Source organism: Trichosurus vulpecula, chromosome 2 (assembly GCF_011100635.1).
Source record: "Trichosurus vulpecula isolate mTriVul1 chromosome 2, mTriVul1.pri, whole genome shotgun sequence".
Lineage (NCBI taxonomy): Eukaryota > Metazoa > Chordata > Mammalia > Diprotodontia > Phalangeridae > Trichosurus > Trichosurus vulpecula.
The window spans coordinates 24,165,178-24,187,439 of NC_050574.1; the positions used below are offsets into that span (position 1 = coordinate 24,165,178).

At 46.4% G+C, this 22,262-nt stretch overlaps 1 protein-coding gene across 2 annotated transcripts in view; it reads right to left on the reverse strand.

The window, feature by feature from the left end:
- The window catches only part of KCNAB2 (potassium voltage-gated channel subfamily A regulatory beta subunit 2), a 105,152-nt gene extending 90,107 nt beyond the window's left edge, over positions 1 to 15,045 (reverse strand). The window contains exons 1-2 of one of the 2 annotated variants that reach the window (XM_036744660.1): positions 14,919 to 15,045; positions 12,956 to 12,997 (exon numbers count right to left, since the gene is read on the reverse strand). In XM_036744660.1, coding sequence (XP_036600555.1) covers positions 12,956 to 12,997; positions 14,919 to 14,995 — 119 coding nt within the window. In that variant the 5' untranslated portion in view covers positions 14,996 to 15,045. The remainder of the gene's footprint in view (positions 1 to 12,955; positions 12,998 to 14,918) is intronic. The other variant, XM_036744661.1, reaches the window with a different exon arrangement.
- Positions 15,046 to 22,262: the final 7,217 nt, after the last annotated feature.

Sequence of the window (22,262 nt, forward strand, 5' to 3'; positions counted from 1 at the left end):
TGGCAGGTGTTTAATAAATGCTTGAGATTTTGGAACAAAAAACTAACACAAGGTTATCTGTTTTCACCTGACAGGTTTTAAAGGGAAATCACGGATCCAAATGATGTGGGGTAGGGTGACAGGGCACAACGCTGCGTACTAGGGATATGAAAATGAAATAAACCACCCTTTGGGAATTTACAGTCTCATATGGCATATTGATAGGGCACGCATACAACTAAGTATGATGTGAAGGAAAATGGGGTAAGGATAAAGGAAACATCTGGACAAAGTACTATAAGAAATGTGGAGGAAGGCCTTGAAGGAAGAAAAGAAGAAGTGCTGGACTTGTGGTCAGGAAAGGTCTGGGTTCAAATCCCAGTCCTACCTATTTGTGTCACCTTGGGCAGGTCACTCTATCTCTCTGAGCCTCATTTTTAGCTGTAAAATGGGGATGCCAATGATATTGGCAACACTCTGTCACAGGGCTTACCACTGCAAATCATAATGAGCCATACGAATTTGAGTGATTGTGATGGGAAGCGATGGGTGTGAATGACTGGAGAAGGCTCAGGAGGAGGGCAAAGAACACTGAATGGAAGATAGAATAAGTGGAGGTTCCAAAGAAGCAAATTTAAGATTGATGTAAAGAGAAGCATTTTAATAATGAGCTGTCTACTCACATGTACAAAAATACTTAGAGTGGCTCTTTTTGTGGTGGCCAAAAATTGGAAATTGAGGGGATGCCCATCAGCTGGGGAATGGCTGAACAAGTTGTGGCATATGAATGTAATGGAATACTATTGTTCCATGAGAAATGATGAGCAGGAAGACTTCAGAAAAACCTGGAAAGACTTACGTGAACTGATGCTGAGTGAAGTGAGCAGAACCAGGAGAACATTGTACACAGTAACAGCCACATTGCGTGATGACTGACTTTGATAGACTTAGCTCTTCTCAGCAATGCAATGATCTAAGACAGCTCCAAAAGACTCATGATGGAAAATGCCATCCACATCCAGAGAAAGAACTACGGAGTCTGAACGCAGAGCGAAGCAGACTATTTGTTCTCACTTTTTGTTTCTTCTTTCTCATGGTTCCTTCCATTGATTCCAATCCTTCTTTACAACATGACTAATGTGAAAATATGTTCAATATGGATATATAGGTAGGGCCTATATCAGATTGCATGCCATCTTGGGGAGGGAAGGTAGGGAGAGAAAATTTAGAACCCAAAATCTTATGGAAATGAATACTGAAAACTAAAAATAAATAATTAATAAGGGGCAGCTAGGTGGCGCCGTGAGTACAGCACCAGCCCTGGAGTCAGGAGGACTGGAGTTCAAATCCGGCCTCAGACACTTGACATACTTATTAGCTGTGTGACCTTGGGCAAGTCCCTTAACTCCAACTGCCTTGCCTTTCCCCCTCAAAAAAAAAATAAGCTGTCCAGAAGTGGAGTGGGCTCTCCCTCTATTGGTCTGTAGGCAAAGGCTGGTTGACCAGTTGTCCTGAATGCAGTAGGAGTCTTGGGCAGATATAGGTTGGACATGATGGTCTCTGAGCACCTCCCCAGTTCTGAGATTCTGTCATTTGGAGAAGTCCAATTTATCCGTAACCCAGAGTACAGTAAGCAGAATAGGGGCAGCATGGAATAGTGGATGGAGTGCTCAAGAAGACTTGGATTCAAATCCTGCCTCAGACACTAGCACAGCGCCTGGCACATAGTAGGTGCTTAATAAATGTTTATTTGCTTATTGATTGATTACTAGCTTTGCAACCTTGAGGAAGTAACTTTCCTGATGTATCTCAGAAGGGGGTCAGACTCAGTGGGCTCTAAGGTCCCACTCACTTCTAAATCAATGATCCTATGAAAAGAGAGAAATAAAGCTGAAAAAGTGGGCTAGAATCTGATGGGGTTTGATTGTCAGACAAAGGCGTTTGGATTGAATCTCAAAGGCAACTGGAACCACTGCAAATTTTGGGGGCAGTCACTGACAGTCCTATGTCATAGGCAGATAATTTGGATAAAGAGATGTGTGAAGGATGGATTTGAGAGGAGAGACACAGAAGGCAGGGCAATGCGTTTGGCCAACGAGGAGGTTATGTAAGGGTGGCAAAGTAGGCTAAAGAGCCAGGAGCCCTAGCAGAGAAACTGGGAGGTTGTCAGTCTCTAGCATGATGTCTGCCTTTTTCCTGGACAGGCTGATGTTCACTGCTTTTTTTATGACCTGTGAGGTCATACCTTCTTTTTGGGCATAGAGTCATCACTTTCATCATGGTCAGCCGCAGGGTAGGACACTGGGAATCTGGAAGAGAATCTGGGCCAACTGAACCACAGGCAGTAAGACACACCTGGGCTCCTGCCTGGGAAGCTGCTTCAGAAGGCTCACTTGGAGGGTGAATTAGCTGGAAAGATGCTTTGGAAATCTGACCACTCCTTCTTTCCCCTGCAGTGGTGGGCCACACCCTGGCAACTTGTTCACTTGGCTCAGTCGCTGGTGTAAGTACATGAATAATTGACTGGAAATCAGGACTTTCTCAGCTTGGGCAGCGATTCATGGTCAAGAAGCATCTTAACCACCCCTACCCCCAACATGCTAGACTATAACTATGGACCCAGAGTTGGGAAGACTAGGGCTCCAAATTCTTCCTTGGATACCTTCTGGGCAAGTGACTGAGCCTCCCCAAGACTGTTCCTTCCTCTGAAAGAGGAAGGGGTTGGATTCAATGGTTTCTAAGGCTATGCACCCGTAAAGTTACTTTACTTCCGATGGTTGTGGTTTGGGGCTTATTCACCATAAAGATCCTCTAATAGCCAGGCTGAAAAGGGATCAGAGAGCATGGAAAGGCTCTGAGTTCTAAAGGTAGGTAAAGTAGGAAGACACTCAGGATACAATTGCAAGAAGTTTTAAGGAGTCACATTCTGGAATGACTTTTTATGAATGCACATTTTTTTATGGACAGAAAATTTTACTCCCAGGAATGAGGGTATATATGTTGATAAGCCAAGTGGCATGTGTTAACAGTGAAAGCTCCAGACGTTTGTTGGAAAAGCCAATCCAGAGGATACAGGTGTTCATATGTAGAAAGGGACCCTTGCCTGGGAGGGTGAGGTGGGTGGCAGTAAATGGAGTGACATAATTCTCTTGTCCCAATCAAGGGACAAGGGGCTGTGATTATGAGTCAATCAATTGGGATCGGCAAATACTTAAGCACCTAAAGTAAGCAAAGTTCTCTCCTAAGTGCTAGAGATACAAAGATGGAAGTCTCTGCCATCAAGGCAAATAGAATCCTAGTCGGCTTTAGATTTTAATTTAATTTGCTTCAATCCCCCACCCCCAATGTGCCAGGCACTGTGCTAGGAAGGAATATTTCCTTCCCTCAAGTAGCTTATGCTCTGTGAGGTAAGCAGGGAAGAGGAAGAATCAGGAAAAGTCTAGTCTAGGAGATGGCACCTGAAATGGGCTTTGATGGAAGCTTAGGGAGCCTATGTGGAGGAGGAGGTTAAGGAGGTGGCATTCCAGGTGTAGGGCACAGCCTATATATACATAGGCATAGAGGGAAGAGATGATGGTGTGTTACTGGTTCCCTGGATATATGAATCATGCTAACAATCCCTTTCCCCACCGTCATCAACTCTTTTCCTTCCCTCCTCTGCCTTCAAACTTCCCAGCTTGGCCATTCAGGGAAGTGAAACTTTGGCAGAGGAGGCTGCCGCAATCACATCCTGAAGCCAGCGCTCTTGTCTGCAGTGTCCATTGGCACCCAGAGCCAGTCAATGAATTTTCCATTTCTCTGTGCCTTCCCACAGCTCTCGTGCTGACTGTGCTGAAGACCTCAGGCTGGAGAGCAAGGGGGATGGTTCAGAGTTTGGGCCGCAGAATGCTGCAAAGTGGGGGCATGGAGGTGCCTCCCTGGCTAGCTGGTGGTTTGCCCTAACTGGAATAGGAAAAGGATATGGTTCTTTCCTGCAATGGAACACTGGTGGAAAGTGGACAGTACATTGCACATGGGTGGGTAAGGAGTGCAGAAGTGTCTGCCGAGGCACCTGCTACTTGGCATCCATCAGCTCTTACAAATGAAGCCAACATGGCAGACATGATATCTGTAGCTGGAGCTGCAGATGATATTCAGACTCAATTCAACATTAATATCACTGGATTTAAAATCGTAAGGGACTTTGGAAGCTAGTCCAGCTGCCTCATCTTACAGACGAGGAAACTGAGGCCCAGTGTCTTAGAAGTAATCAGAAGAGCTGGGATTCTGACCTGGATCCCTGGACTTCAAATCGAGTCTGTGCCTAAGGAAGATTATTTCAACAATTGGGTGAAGGGTTGACTGTAGAGCCAGTGTGGACTAACTAGAAAGTGACAGGTGATGAGGGAATGGCCTTTTGGGGGCTTATACTTTGTTTCTATTGATGGCTCAATAGTTCTTCCCCGCTGTTTGTTCTTAGGGTAACTTTTCCTCACCTGGAGCCCAGATTTCCCACAGTTCTTTCTTACCAGGGGTCAACGCTGCCTTGCTGGCTCTCCTGGGCATTTCCTTAGAGGGCACAGAAAACCACATGACCTAGTATGAATGCCTTGCTATCTCTTCCAAAACATGGGCTCTGTCCAAGCTTCAGCTCAAAGCTCTATAGACCCTGTGGGCCTTCTCCTGATCCTCTGAAATGTGGGTGCTCTTTTCCTCCTCCCTGAGATCACCCTGCATATATTTCATAATTAATTGTGTGTTCCGTGTTTCCTCCAGAAGAAGCTCTGTGAGGGCAGAGACTGTGGGGTGGCTGTGTGTGTGCGTGCGTGTGTGTGTGTGTGTGTGTGTGTGTGTGTGTGTGTGTGTGTGTGTGTTTGTATCTCCAGCACTTAGAGAAGCACCTGGCACATAGTGTATACTTGTTAAATTGAACTGAATTACATGGTCTAAAGAAACACTTGGAAATAAGGCCCTCCCAACTGCAGCCCAGAGGCAACATGGTAAACTGAGCAAAAACCTATGAGCCATACCTTTAAAGAAAAGAAGGATCCCAGAGTGGAGCTGGTCAGGGCCCTTTACCGATGTCTGAATTAGCAACATCAAGGAGTTAACATGGTTTGCCTTAAGCAGAAATGGGCAAGAATTGGGCTTGGGTTAAAGTCCCCAAGGAAGACTAAGGCATCTGTGTGAGAAAGTCTCATCTAGAAATGGCTCTACAGACAACAGAAAGATACATCAAGGCTTGAAAGATGAGTTCAAACTTAGGGTGGAAACTCAAGCCTGGTGTTTTTGGAGGACAGTGCCAACTGGATTCAACAGTCCATCTGTGTGCCAGACACTGTGCCAGGTATGGGGGATAGGAAGCCCAACATGAACCAGTCCCTGCCCTCAAGGAGCTTATAATCTATGGGAGGGCTACAAGATGTACACAGAGAAGCAAATACCAGATATAGGCAAAAGAAATAAAAAGTCATTTTGCTGGGAAAGAGAAAGACTGGGTGTTACAATGGATAGAGAGCTGGCCATAGAGTCAGGAAGACCTGAGTTCAAGCTCTGCTTTTGACAGAAGTGGCTGTATGGCTTTGGGAAAGTCACTCCTCACTCTCTGCAAAGCAAGAGAAGCGGCAAAAGTCAATGTCTCTAAGATGTTTCAGAGAAAGGTGCCAACCTATGTTGATGGAGCTTTCTTAACCAAGACATCCCCACACTAGTGAAACCACAAGCTAGTGTCAATATTTTGGGGAAAGGACAAGCATTAACAACCTGTGGGAGCCAAGATCAGGCAAGGCCAAGGCCTCTTCCAAAGGGTGGCATTGGAGCTGCCTTGATGGGAGCTGGAGATTCCAAGAGGAAGATGTGAGAAGGAAGAGTATTATAGGCATTGGGGACAGGGGCAAAGGCACATGGAGGGAGATGGAATGTCACATGGAGGAGGAAGTAAGTAACCTGGTAGAGTACCTTTTGCTATTTTGGGCACTGGAGTTCTCATTTCCCTCTCCAATCTCCTTCTTCTAAGAAAGGCAAGAAAAACACAAGAAAACTTGTGAAAATGTAATGGGCACTTCTTAGGCAGCAGGGCATCGCATGTCTCAGCCCCAAATATGGAAAAACAGGAACCAAGAGCCCTCAGTTTACCCCTGGGCTCCTGCTCCATGTGAATGCCAGTAAGGCTGAATAGGGTGGTAATTTTTCCTGAAAACCAGAGCATGTCTAAGACACGCCACTTTTCCACCCAGACATAACCACACAGAAATCAATAACCATTAGCCTTCAAGACATTGCTCATAAAAGAACAGCCCTACTTCTTGAAATAAATACTAGGCTCCAGAAACACTTAAAAAAATTCTTCCCCACCTCTCAGGAAGTACACACACCTTCTAGTGAGAATGACTTGTGGGCAAGGATTGGGGGCAAGAGAAGGGGGTGATGATGAGAAGAGGTGAAGGGTTTGAACTCAGGGGACTTCAGATTTAGGGAGAGGGCAAAGGACTAATACTTAAAGTCCATTTTAATGTAAAATTCAGTTCTGCAGCCAAGTAACTCCTTGGCTTGGTGCATACAGTCCAGAGCAATCTGGCTCCAGCCTGATTTCACTTTATTGCCCTTCACCCGCCATATTCCTTCTAACCTTGCCAGCTTGCTAGCTCCCCAAGTCCTTCTTCCATTCCCCCTCCTCCTACCCCCAGTGCCTTTCCAGAGGCTTACTTAACCCAAAATTGGAATGTGCTTCTGCCTCAGAATCCTTAGCTTCCTGAGGCTTAGTTCGAATGCTACCTCCTACAGGAAGCCTTTCTCGATCCACTTGGTTTTTAGTGTTTTCTCCCTCTTCAAATTAGCCTGTTCTGTGTGTATTCATATTTTTTTGGTCTTTGTATACACAGAATCCATACATATGTCAGGTGCTCAATAAATGCCAGTTGAATTTAGGTCTCTGTCCTTCATTTGTTCACCTTATGGACAGCATAGACCAGAATAACGTTTTCTGTTTTTAAATCTAGGATCAATGGAATTTCTGTAGTTCTTGTGGAAAGGGGGCCATACAGCAGAGGAGATGTGAAGAGAAGGAAAAGAATGACTTGGACATGGAGGAATCAGGGTCGAAAGACATACTGAGAGAAAAGATGGAGCTGGGCTATGAAAGGGAAGGTAAGAGTGGAGATGTGGAAATAGTCTGAGGCTCTCTTGTGGGCTACCAAGGAAATGCATGCATAGGGTAGGTACTCAATATATACTGAACAAATAAATGAACGGGTACATTTAGTCCAATATAAAAGAAGAAACTTAAAAGAGGCTGCTGGTCTAGAACGCAGAATAAGAGTGCTAGAAACCATTGCCAGCTTTCTTGCAAAATGGAACGTGCACTCATGGAGACTCTGAGCGTGAGTCCTGTTCACAGGCTAACAGGGAGAAGCATTTGAGTGGCCGAAGTATTATATAAACACCAGTCTCACAATGTACTTACAGTAAAGATCATTGTCTTTGCCCCCACCAATAGGCCACCTTCTCCATGCAGTCCCAGTACCTCTATGGGCATTACCCCAATGACTCAATCCCAGGCTACCTCCATTTTCCAAAGCAAGAAAACAACCCAACAAAGCCTGTGCCTGATGTCCTTACAGCTCTGATGCAGGCAAACCAAAGTCAAAACCAAATGACAAAACCAATTAACCCCTTTCCCTGGTCCAAAGAAGCAGTCTCCAAAACTCTGTGTTGCTACTTTGCCCTTACAACATTCCTCTGGTTCCAGTGCCTGCTTCTTGTGAGTCTGTAGAATGGGAGGCAGCGGGGCTTGTACTTGGAACCAAAAGGCTCACACACCACCACCTTAATGAAGGTAGCGGCTGCTGGGACAGATCTCACACTCGGGAGTCTACATTCTCGACCCCTTTGCGAAGAGTTGCCATCAGAGGCATACAGTGAGGGCCTGAAGAGCTACTGTTATGCTGAACTACCCTAACTATCATGGTACAAGAGACGGTCACTTAAAAAGCCTGTAGAAGTTCTGCAAAGCAAGGGAAGCGGCAAAAGAACAGTTATCTTTCAGGGAGGGAAAGCAGCTCAGAAATGCAGTGTGTCCATTCAGGCGAAAAGCAAAAGGATTTTTGTTAAAGAAAAAAAAAAAAACCAACAATGGGACCAGCCCAAGTCTCTCTTCTTGTCTCCGGTGCAGGCGGTTTCTTTGTCCCAGCCGGGAGGGTGGCTTTCCTAGACTGATTTCTCGGGCAGCTATAAAGCCTCGCTGACCGACTCCCCGGCAAAGAAGCGCATTAGTCAAGACCAGAGCAAGGTCGATGTGAGATGCTGACATCTCTAAGAGACAGGAGGGAAACAGCTGGAGAGACTCCTATCCCCGGGGCAGGCCCGCTGACGCAAAGCACCCGCAGGCAGCCAAGTCAAGCCCTCCTGGTAGTCCCCCCGCCCCAGCCCTCCCGCACACTGCACTCCGCTTCTCCTATGTCAGGAGGCATTGCTAACCTTTAGGATCTTCTTCCCTTTGAGGACACAGAGGGTCAGCTGGGCTTCTTACTTTTCGAGGATTTTCAAATTTTCTGCCGGGTTATCTGAGCTCGTCAAGGATAGTTAGAACCAAGCTTCCTGCCCGCCTGAGAGAGCTGACAAATCCCAAACCTCCATGCCTACAGTCTAAAGAAGAGGACCCACCTGCTTTCTTGGGCTCCTGCTCATTAAAAAGACAAGGGCTAGTTTATTAGGGGCTCACCGGAGGCTAGAAAAGATCTCGCGCATGGCTTTTTCCCCCCAATCAGGGGAGTGTCGCGGCTGAACGTCACAAGCAATTGGTGAAAGAGACGGGTTCCCCCAGAGTGAAGAATTTTGTAGCAGTGAGTCCATTAGTCCTATTAGGGCATTTTCATCTCGGTAAACAGAGGCTAAATTATTCAGCAGCCTCTGCTTTCCTAAAAGCCTGTGAATGTGCACTTTCATGGCGCACCTTGGCATAGCTTGCCTGGAATAAGGCAGAGAAAAGACCCAGATGAGAGCACAGCTCTGCCTGTTTGGGGCGGGGGGTACAGAGGATGGGCTGGTCTCAGCACCCAAAGGATGTACTTCGGTGTGGGATAAGCAGGGACGAGTACAGATCGTACACGGTCCTCCTTGCCATGCTATCAACACAGACTAAGAGCCTACATCCTCAACAGGTGTGGTCAGTTCCACCCGACCACAGAGACCAGAACTGGAGGACAGGTGCTAAATAAAGCCTGAAGAGGGTCCTTGGCAGGAGAGGAGGCCAGCAGCATCGCCCCCCTTCCCCTTCCCCTTCCCCCTCCCCCTCAATGGCTATTGTGTTAATAAGGAGTACTTCCATTGCACTTCAGAGAGAAGCCAGATCGCCCAGGGGATAGAGAGCCATCCTGGGAGTTAGGAAGACCTGGCCTGTGTGTGACCACAGGCAAATCCTTTAACCTCTCAGTACCTTGAGGTAAGTCCATGAGACTGTAAGTTACAGACAGAGGGGTTGCCTATTAGCATTGGCGGAAGGAGTTCCCACACTGGAAGTTCCCCTGCACAGATGAACTCACAAGACCAGACACATTACCTCCCTCCTTCCCCTCCCCCACTCAAATATACAATTATAAATGGAGGCTATCCCAAAAGTCTCAGTGCAGATTTATACTATTAAAGCTTACTTCAATCTCTCAAGTAATAACTTATTCAAGCTATCAAGGCTTAAAGCTACAGGGAGGCTTTGGAGGAAGCCTGCACATGTTATGATGCTGTAGGGTTTGCGAGGTCTCTTACATACTCATATATATGACTCGCTTGAGTCTCACAACAACCCTGAGGTAGGCACCACTGGTATTATTATTATTGACACTTTACAGACAAGGAAACTGAGGCATGGAAAGATTAAATGACTTATCGAGGGTCATACAGCTAGTACGTGCCTGGGGTAGGATTCGAACCTTAGTCTTCCTGACTCCAAGCAAGCCCTCCACCTACTATACCAGAATGCCTCTAATGCAGGGGGTTTTCAATCTTTTTTTTGTGTGTGTGTCACAGATCCTTTTGCTACGCTGTGAAGTCGAAAGACCCCTCAAGGTCCCCCGTCCCCCAAATATATAGGATCACAAAGGAAACCAATTATTTTGAAATGTTAAAAATGATTGAAATATCTTTTAAAAATGTCAAACAAAGAGTTTTCGTTCCTGCTCTAATGGTATCCAATAATGCCGATAAATGCTACTGAGCGACATCTGTAAGGTACTATCTCCTTCATAGGATGTCTGAACACTGGGCCAGGCTTTCTAATTGCCTAGCGCAGGGGTGGTGTAGACCTCTAGGGTCTTGAGTGTGGCCCTTTGACTGAATCCGAACAATCAAAGGGCCACACTCAAGGACCAAGAGGCCCACACATGGTCAAAAGGGCTGCACTTGAGGATCTAGAGGGCCACATGTGGTCAAAGGGCCATACTCGAGGACCTAGAGGGCCACATGAGGCCTCGAGGCCACAGGTTCCCCACCCCTAGAGTCCAGTGGTCCCCGACCTTTGTGGTGGTTGCAGACAAAAGACTTCACCTGAATTCTAGAAACAGAGACCCTAGTTCACAGGCCTGGGGGACATGGGGCTTCAGGGAAGGAGAAACTCTAGAAAAAATGGAAAATCCAGCAGGAAACACTGGTGCTACTGTTATGGGTTTCCGATGCTAATGAGTAAGATTCTTCAGTGGCTCCACCTGGTGGTGAATGAGGCAAAAGCCATTAGCATCATTTTGTCGTTTAGGGTTTTCTCGGTCGTGTCTCACTCTTCCTGACCCCTTTTGGGGTTTTCTTGCCATAAACACTGGAGCGCTTTGCCGTTTCCTTTTCCAGATCATTTTACAGAGGAGGAAACTGAGGCAAACAGGGTGAAGCGACTTGCCCAGGGTGGCACAGCCAGTGTCTGAGGCCTGATCTGAACTCAGGATGGTGAGTCTTCCTGAGTCTAAGCCCAGCTCTCTATGCACTGTGGCGCCACCTAGCTGCCCCTGTTAGTATCACTAGTGAGTCTGAGCATCTCCACTCTCCTTTTGAGAGTTCAGCGCACCTTCCCCAGAGGACCGTTGTCCTGACGTAGGCAAGGGTGCGAGGTGGGCTGGCCATTCAACTCCCACTTTGACAAATGAGAAAACTGAGGGTCAGGTATTTGGGCTTCAGATCTAACTTCTGGCTTTACCTAGGAAACGAAGCCTGGGCTCATCGGTGGAGAGCTGGGAGGCGCCTCCTCAGCGGCCTTCTTCCTGGCTATCTCCACATCATGCATTCTCTACCCCCACCCCCACCCGGGGCCTTTATCTCTGCTTTCTACTTACCTGAACCTTAGACTCTGTCCAGAGAACACCCTGGGTTGGCCTAAACCGAACCCAGTGCCTGCCTCCACTACACGTCCAGATTATTGCCACACCAAGTGTCCTTCTGCTCCCCATGCTTCTCCCTCGTATGTGGTCTTCCCCCATTAGAACGTAAGCTTTCTGAGGGTAAGACCTGTCGCACTCGCCATTTCCATCTCCAGCTCATTTTACAGAGGAGGAAACTGAGGCAAACAGGGTGAAATGTCTTGCCCAGGGTCATACTAGCTTGTACTTGTATCCTCTGGCTTTGTACACAGTTAAGTGTTAAATAAATGTCCAACCTTGTTCTTTTACAGATGAGCAACCAGACTTCAGGAAGTTAAGAGTTAAGTGACTCAGCCAAGGTCACGCAGGTGGATCTGAATCCAGGTCCCCTGACTCCAGATCCAACGTTCTGTCCATGATACCACAATACCAGTCAAAGGTCAAGTACCAGTTAGCAGCAGTGGCAGAGTGACTGGGTCCTGGGTCTTTGGACTTCTACCTCTCTAACATGATGTGCTAATTATTCAGCAGCTTCTGCTTTCCTCAAAGCCTATGACTCTGTAGTTCACTGTGTACCTGGGCGAGTTTGCCCCAAATGCCAAAACCATGAGCTTCCCCACTCCCAGGATCAGGTTCAATATATCCCAGTTGTTGGTGTGGGGAGGCAGATGGGATAACTTTCCTCTAGATCTGGAGTTCTGCATCTCCTCCGTAATGTACAGTCTCTCTGAGAGTCCCCCGGGGGCACTGAGAGTTTAAGTATATTGTCCAAAGTCACATGGCCAGGACATCCCTTCTGCCTAGGTCAGTCATCCTGCTCTCAAGGCTGGCCCTCCATCCACTAGGACTACTGACATTTCCCTGGCGCTAAGCAAGGCAATGTTATATAACACCTACAGTTAATTTTTTTCCTGGTCTGATTCCTGGCATACTTATATTTTTCACATAGATTCTGGGCTTTTTCTTTATGAAAAATGAAATGACTCCAGGAAATCCACGAGTGTTAAACCTCTGAGAGGATACTGGTAGGGGGAGGGAATTTCAACAAGTCCCCTCTCTGGGCTTGGAGTCAGGAGGGCCTGGGTTCAAATCCTGTCCCAGACACTACTCCTGCTGTCTCTATCTCCAGCTAGCGTTTTTATAGAGCATTAAGGTTTGTGAAGCACTCTACATCTGGTATTTCATTTGAACTAGCTGTGTGACCTAGGCAAGTCACATCCTATGTTAGCCTTAGTTTCCTGCAAAATGTAAATTTAAAATGAGGTCTTTGAACTCAGTGACCTCTAAGACTCTTTCCATCTCTGGATCTGTGATTATATTCCTGGGATCCTTGGATTCACATCAGCTTTCCAACTCAGAGGGCTCAGAGAATAGCCCAGGGCTTACCAGGGTAATAGCCACCTGGTCTCTGAAAATCCTGCCAGGACATTTACTCATTAACGGGGACTATTCGTATGGGCAGAAGGCTCTCAGAAATAAACTAGCCATGAGATCATACCAAGGAACTCACCTTCTAATGGAAACTGTAGTGCCCTACCTGATACCTGTAGGACCATTGTATCTCACGATGGTCACGCCATCTACCCACAGCGTCAGTCCCTCCCACCCCTCTCCCTGACCTACTACTAGCTACTAGCTTAGGAAAAAATAAAGGTCTCTGTTACCTGTAAAACTGGAGCTGTCTTTTGGGACTCCCGTATCGAGTACTTCCGATAGCAAAAGAAAGGAAAAGAGAGAGAGAGAAAGAGAGACAGTCCACAATGGACATTAGCAACCAAGGAGTGTCAAGCACAGAAACCATCCCCATTACCACCATCATCATGCAGGGTTCTCCTCTCTGCCACTGACTGGAGTATCTCTTTCAAGGTCCACCGTGTTTCTCTTTGGGAAGACAATTCAGGAGGCCCTGATAAACTCTACAAGAGCTCCACCCAGTGTCAGACAGAATTAGAGGCTCGCTCTGGGGTGCTCATCTCTCCACAGTGCGTGCCTGCCCAGTATTACTGAAAGGCACACACTTTTGCCAGGGAATAAGAAATCTAGCCCTGGTACACTCATCTTTTTAATAAAAAATAAAATTTTGAACAGACCAAATGCTACAGTTAGGAGAAGGGAGGGAAAAGTCCCTAACCAATGCTTAAGTCTGCACATTGGAAAACAAAACAAAACACAACAGAACAAAACACAGATTTGCATTTTTCTTTGGTGCTTCAAGGGAAAACTGGGGTTTTCCAGATTAAATGGGGAGGAGACTTCCTTTGGCAAGAAAACACTCAGAAGCTTCTATTGGGTTTGGACAACTCAAGGATTGGACAAGGACGCTGATTTTCAGGGTCTTTTGCTATTTTGATGGCTTCTTGCTCTCATCCATGTGGCTTTCTCTCTCCTGCTAGACTCTGTCACCCACCCATACTTTCTAACCCCTGGTAATTCTTGCCCACGACGGCCTGTAATTCTTGTACAGAGGATGTATCTGCCATGATGGAAGCTTTCTTTCTAGGTCTTTTAACATTCCATGGGTATCAGAGGAGCACTCAGGTGATATTGGTTCAGTTCCTCCAGTAGAATACTAGCTTGTTGGCCAATGGGTGAAGACCTCACATTTAGGGAACCAGCTGTTAAATTAATACTTATAAGTAGTCTGAAAACAGTGGTTCTTAGTAACTTCTGCCTCATTTTCTGCCCCTTTGTCACCATTATGGCTAAACGCACCAGGAGCCATTTTATATTTTCCTTTGTCTCCTTTTGCTATTTTGATGGCTTCTTGCTCTCATCCATGTGCCTTTCTCTCTCCTGCTAGACTTTGCCATGGCCAAAGAATAAATTTATTATTTAGTGACCACTTTGTTGGTGGCTGAGCCTCTCAACCCTTGGCTGGGCCAGTGCTTGGACAGCAGACAGTGTACACATCACTAGGCCCATTTTTGAAGCCTTTCAGCAAGGGTAGAACCAGACTGAGCGTATACTCTGCTGGCTTTTGAGAACCCAGAACCACCTCCACATCACAGTGAGTAGGTGTAGAAGAGTAGGACTTGGGCAGAGGTACTTGCAAAAAGAATTTAAACCATTTTCCATTTTGGTTTTAACATTTTTTTTTTTAAAAAGAGAGAGAAAGTAAAATTCTAAATCTGAGAGTGGCCCCATAATAAGGGGGTCAAGGAAATTAGGACAAGCTTCTAAGCTTCACATTTCACATGGGTTATCTTTCCACATTTCCTAAGGGCAGCAGGAAAGATGAAAGCCCATGGGGCCATTATGTGTTAATGGTAGAAAAAAAAGAAAACTAGAATGGACCATTTCTCTGACCACATGAAAAGTCTGTGGTCACAAGAAGATCATTTGACAGGGAAAAATAGGGAAGGCACAATCTGATCTGATCTCACCTAAAATAATTTTTGTTTGTTCCTCCCCCCCTGCCCCAAAAAAACCTTCCCTTTGAAAATAAAAAAGAAAATGTCTGCATATCCTTAATCAATATCACAGTGAAAAGTGCCTTGTTTGAACTGGAAGATGGAGAGGTAAGGGGAGGAGGAGTTTGTATCTTTGGGAAGGCAGGACCCCTTTAAGCTTCAGGAGGGAAGGGGGGAGCTATCCAAGAATCATCAGAAAGAGAGGAAAAAAAGTCACCTGTAAATCATGCCTGGAGAGCCCGTCTGTCGCAGGGAGAGCCGCGCTGGGGAGCCTGTGGTAGATTCTGGATACATGGAGCCAGCCTCAATTGTCAAGATTTGCGTTCCTTTTCAACTCTGGAAAAATTCTGGAGGATGAGAGAGAGACAGAGAGAGAGAGAGAGAAAGATAGAGAGAGAGAGAAAGAGAAAGAGGAGGGGAAGGGGGGAGGGAGAGGGAAAGGGAGAGAGGAGAGGAGGGGAGGTGAGAAGAGGGGAAAAGAGAAGAGAAGAGAAGAGAAGAGAAGAGAAGAGAAGAGAAGAGAAGAGAAGAGAAGAGAAGAGAAAAGAAGAGAAATCAGAGTTGGGCAGGTGGCCTTTTGGTTTATAAATTTACAAAATAACAAAACATCAACAAATCGGATGTTCCCTGAGAACAGGACTTTATGCCCCAGCAGCCAGCACAGTGCCGGCACATGCCATCTCCTGTGCTGGACCTTCATCCCAGTCATGCCCGTTAACCATGGGTGTCCCATTCAATAAATTTTGCATCCTTTTTGATTTCTCATACACTTTGATACTGTATTTCACCCTCTACTCCTGGATACCCTCCACCCTAAGCTTTTGTGGACACTGTCCAATTCTGGCTCTTTTCCTGCCTGTAAGACCACCCCTCTGGATCATTATTCTGATCATGCTCACTAAAGGTGGGCTTGGCCCCCCACCTCCGCAGGTTCTGTACTGGGTCTTCTTTTCTTTTCCCTCTCTATTTTATCTCGTGTAGTGACCTCATTAGCCCCCAAGGTTTCAATATTTCGAATAGTTACATGTGGTGTTTTTTCCATTAGAATGAGAACTCCCTGAAGGCAAGGACTGTTTTTGCCTTTCTTTTTCATGCTCAGTAAAGTATCTGGCCTTTGGTAGGTGATTAATAAATGCTTGTTGACTTAGACCTCTAAAGAATCTTCCAGCCCTAAATCTATGATCCTCCTATGTTCTTGGACAGGTTCCATGAGCTCACCCTGAATTAGCCTATATTACCCATAATGGAACTGGATTGGCTGGTTTCTAGGGGATCCATCTGGGCTAAAAATGCAAAACTATTTGGCCTTAGAAATAGCACAAGAGCCTGTAGAGAAAGGAAAGAACCAGGAGCGTTTGTAATTGGGCAGTATGGCATGTTTATGGGAGGCCTGAGGCCTGGATCAGGAAAACTCGGTTGAAAAACCAGACCCTGACAGTGACTGGTAAGTCATTTAACTTTTTTTTGCCTCAGTTTCCTCATCTTGACAATGCGGATGACCAGTGCTTACACTACCAGCCTTGCAGAGTTGTTGTGAGCCAGGATGAAATGAGATATTGTGCGTCAAGCTCTTGGCAGACGATTCATGTGAGCTATTACAAGGCACACACATTTCTTGGCGTTCTTCAAAGAGCTCTAGGTGTCTGTTATGATTTCTCTCTCTATCATTCTTTTTGTCTTTTAGCAGAACCCTGGCAATGGCACCGTGGCAGGCATTGATACTTTCTCTCTCAGTATTTACAAGTCAGAAGACCACAGGATCGTGGTTTAGAGGGAGAAAGGACCTCAGAGACAATCTGGTCTGAGCCACTCATTTGACAGACAAGGAAACTGAGGCTTTCCAAGGTCACACAGTTACTATCAGAGGTACGATTTGAACCCAGGTCTTCTGCATCAGAGCTAGTTCTCTTCATGGTCCCTTGCTGCCTCTGCACAAGTGAGAGATGTTTTCCTGGTGAAATGATGGGTAGAAGGGTTGGTGAGTCAGTCAGTTGACTAGCATTTACTAAGCACCAATGACATGCCATGCTAAGCACTGGAGATATAAGGGGTGGGAAAAGACAGTATGTGCTCTTGGGGGCTGAGGGTCAAATGGATTCCTTGGATTTCCTGAGCTAGAGAAGGAAGGGGGTACTGGAAGCTTGAGGAAAGAATAAGAAAATATATTCCTTTTTGTAAACTTTGGCTGAGATGATCAATATTCATGGATGAGGTTCCGTTAGAGAATTCCTCCCCATCTCAGTGAGTTGACAAGCATTTATTAAGTGCCTACTATGTGCCAGGCACTGGGTTAAGCCTGGTGTATACAAAAACAAAAACAAACAAAAAAAACATGGTCCCTGCCCTTAAGGAGCTCACATTTTAATGGTGAAGACAGCTAAGGTCACACAAGATACATGCAGAGTAGATTGGGTAGCATGAGTGTGTATATGGGGATAGAGAAGTAAGGGAAGGGAACAAGCATTTATTAAGGACCCACTATGCTCCAGGCACCATGCTAAGTGGAAAGGCCTCTGAGAATGTGGGATACAAAAGAAGCCTAGGAACCTAAGAGCCGGAGAAATGGTGTCAGGGCACCGCAGGCATGGGGGGCACCTAGTGCAAAGTCATGGAGATTGGAGGCTGAATGTATCAGAAGCGCTTCAGAGTGAATCTAAGACTGTGGAGAACTGGAAATAGACATAAAAGTATGGCTTGCCTCCGTTGAAACTGGGCTATGTTTGGAATGACTCCAAGCTTCTCCTAGAAAGAAGTGATGTTCTTTCAGTTTATTTTTGCTGTTTTTGCTGGTGTTATGTGCCACTGAAGTATGGAACATTATAGACTCCAGAGGATTAAACCTTATAGGTGAGAGGTGCATGGCAGATGCAGGCCAGAGGCCTCGGTATATCTCAACCAAGAAGGGCACAACAGGATGGGTAAAAAGATAAGATCAAAAACATGTACAACTGTTGGGCTAGCCACAGAAAAAGAAAGACAGCTAACGTTAACGGGTGGAGAGTCTGGGTGTTGCCCTTCTGCCCACATTTTATAATACAAATACATTTCCTAGCTCAGGGGTTTTTAACCTTTGTGTTAAAGTCACCGACCCTTTAGCAATCTGGTTAAGCCTACGAACCCCTCTTGGAATCATGTTTTTAATTGCATAAAATAAAATATACGTAGGATTACAAAGGAAACCAATTGTTTTGACATACGGTTATCAAAACACTAAAGAAAAAAAGTTCATCATGGACCTCTAGGTGAAGAACTCCTGGCCTAGGGCATGTTGCGCAGACTGGCAGTGAAGGGTGTATGGGAAGACATGGACAAGAGCTACAGAGCACGAGTGGACAGACTGTTGTAATGTGATCCTCTGGGGGAGTGCTCGCATAGATGAAATCATAGATCCATTGGTGTGTTGAAATCAAATGCTCTCCAGGACTCTGGTGGCCCTAAGCCCATCGGCTTCCAGCTCTGTAGTCTCCTCTCTTTTTTTTTTTGGATATCACACCCCTTCAGTCAAAAATTTTTGTGTACCCCCAACATGGGTATATTTAATCATTTATAAATTCTATTAGGTGCAACTATACTAATAATTAGGTACATTATACAACTTGTACCAAAAAAGAAGAAATGAATGAGATAAAGATGAAAGAATATTTATTTCTAGAAATAGTAGGGAGGCAGTGGAGTTTGCTGAGAAAGGAAGGGACAGGTCAGACCCGAGCTTTAGGAAACTCACTCGGGTTATCTGTATGGAGGGCGGCTTGGAGAGGGGAGAGAAGAGGACCTACGTGAGAGGTGTGGAGGAGGAAACAATGAGATTCGGCCATGGATTGGATATGGGAGGAGAGAAAGAGGTATTGGGAACCAGGGTGTCTAGAAGGATGGTGGTACCCTCAACAGGAGCGTGGATGTTTGAAAGAGGAGGAGCCTGGTGGGGAAGGAGATCAAAGATGATGAAATAAGATCTAGGCCACAGACCTCAACCCATCCATACCTGCTCTTCCTATTCAGCTTTCTCCTTCCCAACCCAAAGGTGGGCAGGTAGGGCTCTTACTCAGTAGTCACTGTCCTGGAGCACTGGCCCTTGGAGGGGGACCAGCTGCAATCATCAAGTGATCTGAGGGACAGAGGGTGGATGTGTCCTCTATGTGTGTGCTTGTGTATGTTTCATTAGAGGCTCATGTGCCAATATGGCTACGGGGGTAGGGATAACACCAGCTCAGAACGAGAGAGGTTGGAAGCTATGGGAGGGGTGGAGTATTGTGGGAAAAGGGTTGGGGTAAGTGTGTTGGAGACAAGTCTAATGACTGGCTACCAGAGAAAGGGTGGGATGTGAGTGATCTTACCATCCTCTGGTTGATTACATACCCCTTGGAGTTAGGGCTCTAGCTTGCGGGCAGCTAGGTGGCACAGTGGATAAAGCACCAGGCCCGGAGTCAGGAAGACCTGAGTTCAAATCTGGGCCTCAGACCACTCTTAGCTGTATGACCCTGGGTAAGTCACTTTGACTCAGTTTCTTCATCTATAAAATGAGCTGGAGAAGGAAAGGCCGGTTGTTGTTTCTGTGTTTGTCCTTAGTTTTTGAAGAGGACCATGACATTAGGGAGATGATGACATGACTTGTGGTTGACTTTGATTTGAGTGAGGGAGGGCTGTGCAAGGTCACTAGCCTCACTTTCTCCTCCAGAGCCATCTGGGTCCAGTGGCCTGATATGCATCAGGACAACTGGAGATGGTCCAGGATGCAATGGGAGACCCTGGCCCTTTTAGGCTCAGGCCTTTCCAGGTTCTCACTTTCATCTTTACCCCCAAATGGGATCACAAAGAATCAGACATGGACAGAACAACAAAAAAGGTCTAGCTTATCAAAATGGATTTAAGGTTAACAACAGTGACATAATTCTTGGCAGACAAATCTCTTTGGCCACTCCTCTCATCATGAATTCTTTGTGGCATTACCATTCCACCACTCCATTACAGGGAAGCCATTTTCATTGGGAATTAGAGGTGTGACTGTCAACTCTTCACTTTATTCACCACCTATTCAGACATTCATTTATCATGTGTTAGTGGCTGGATACCCACTCTGTGGATTCCTCTGTTTGCCTTTATCTACAGGAGAGCTTTTATGGAGATGGCACTCTCCTTCCTCTCTAACAGCCCCTTCTTGGGATTCTCATCCTTTGGTTGGAAGGAACACTGGATTTCTCCTAACCAGAAACTTGGCTCTGTATAACCTTGGGCAAATCCTGGCATCCATATTCTGGGCTTATCTGTAAAATGAGGGTGTTGGACTAGATGGTTTCTGAAGCTCCTTCCGGCTCAATGTTCCTAAGCCTAAGTGTCAAGAGATAGGATACACATCGTCTTTTCCTTCTAGGCCAGCAGCACTCACTCCACTGAAATCTTCCAACCTGGGGCTCCGCATACAGCTCCCCTCCATGAGAAGAGGTCACTGTTGGGAGCAGGAATCCCTCAAAGATCCAGCTGAGGGATGGGATGGGATGGAGAGAAGGAGAGAAGGGAATGGCCACCAGTCTCACAAAAGCACACAGCTAAGAGAGTGCTTCGTACTAACTCACACCACAAGTGGCCAATAGAGAAGAGGGGGGTGCTGCCCTTGCAGGCAGCCAGACCTGGCTGTGACTCTGGTCTCTGCTACTTGATAACTGGTTACTGACTTAATTCGTACCCTTTTCAACAACTGTCCAAATGACTGGAATAACAAGAATGATGATGATGATGCTAGTTAGCCTTATATAGGACTTTCAGGCTTGCAAAGCACTTTACATTTCAATTCGTAGCCTCCTAATTGGAGTCCCAGCCTCCTGTCATCCTGTCACTTTAGTTTCCTGACCCTCATCTGTAAAATGGGAGCACCGATAGCACCTCCAAGCAGGCTGCTATGAATGTAAAATGAGACATGAATCAAACACTTAGGGACCCTTAAATTGGGCCATCAGCGTCAGCTGTCAGTATGAGCCCCGGCCCAGGCTGGCTGGTGACAGGGGGGCCGAAGCATCCGGATGTCTCCCATCTAGAAACTGGCTCGTTTCACACAGACATAGATGAGGCTTGGGTTTATCTCACTGTGTTGAGAGCCTTCCCTTGGGACCAGTGAACTTCACGTCGCTTCTGCCACTCCTGGAGATGGAGAGATGGGAGCCGTCCAAATGGTCTCCAGTGAAATCATTAAGATGACTTCGTTTAAACCCAAGGGGGGCGTCCCGTTAACAAAGGATCGTTCTCCCTACCTGTGGGCAGGGGTATGTCAGCAGCTGAGGGACTTTTCCATGAGTCGGCAATGTGGCACAGTGGAAAGAATGCTGGGCTGGGAGTCAGGGGGACCTAGATTTCAGTCTCATTTCAACCATTTACTGACTTTGTGATCTTGGGCAGCCAACTCCCCTCCCTGGGCTTCAGTGTCTCTGTAAAACTGGGGGTTGGGCTAGTGACCTCTGAAGAGCCGTCTTCCGGGTCTGGATCTACGATCCCATGTTAGTGATGATGCTGGTAACATTTATAGTGGTAGGTGCCACTATTAGCTCCATTTTACAGATGAGGAAATTGAGGCAAAGGTTAAGTGACTTGCCTGGGGCCACACAATTAATAAGTACGTAGAGGTCAAATCTGAACTCAAGCCTTCTTGGCTGAAGGCTCAATGCTCTATCCACTGTGCCACCTAGTGGTCCAAGGCTCACATTTTGGGAAAAGAGGGTTGAAGATGCATCTCCAGAGAAGGGCTCTATGTGGAGATAATGGGCTTGTGTAGGAACTAGATATATGATCTCGGTCTCAGTAGAGCCCACATTCTGGCCAGCTCAGTGAGATGACCGGCTGTTGTTCAGTTGTTTTCAATCATGTCTGATTCTTCTTGACCCCATTTGGGGTTTTCTTGGCACAGACACTAGAGTGGTTTGCCATTTCCTTCTCCAGCTCATTTTGCAGATGAGGAAACTGAGGCAAACGGGGGAAGTGACTTGCCCAGGGTCACACAGCTAGTAAGTGTCTGAGGTCGCATTTGAACTCAGGGACAAGAGTCTTCCTCATCCAGGCCCAGCACTGTGTACGCTATGGTGCCACCTAGTGGCTCTGGATCAATAAATACTGACACATATAGGCCACTTTTAAGACCCAGCCCAAGTCTTCTTTTCTGCATAAGGCCTTTCCTGGTCCCTCTGAACCCCCTGATACTGCCTCCTTCCCTAAGATGACCCTCCATTTGCACTGTATAGATACTGTACGTATCTAATTGTCTGTAAGCTGTCTCCCTGCCTGAGACTGGGAGCTCCCTTAGGGCAGGAGCTGTGGTTTTGCTTTTTTTGGTATCTTCACTGTGTGCCTGGCACATGTAAACAAGAGGTTAAATGGTAGATTCAAGTCAGGCAGCTGGGTGGTGCCAAGCATAAAGTACTGGGCTTGGAATTAGGAAGACGTGAGATCAAATCTAACCTCACACCCTAACCAGCTGTGTAAGCCACAGCAAGTCACTTAATTTAAGGAAGTCATTTGATCTGCCTCAGCTTCCCTCTCTGTAAAATGAGGCTCATAGTAGCTCTCAGGGTTGTCTGGA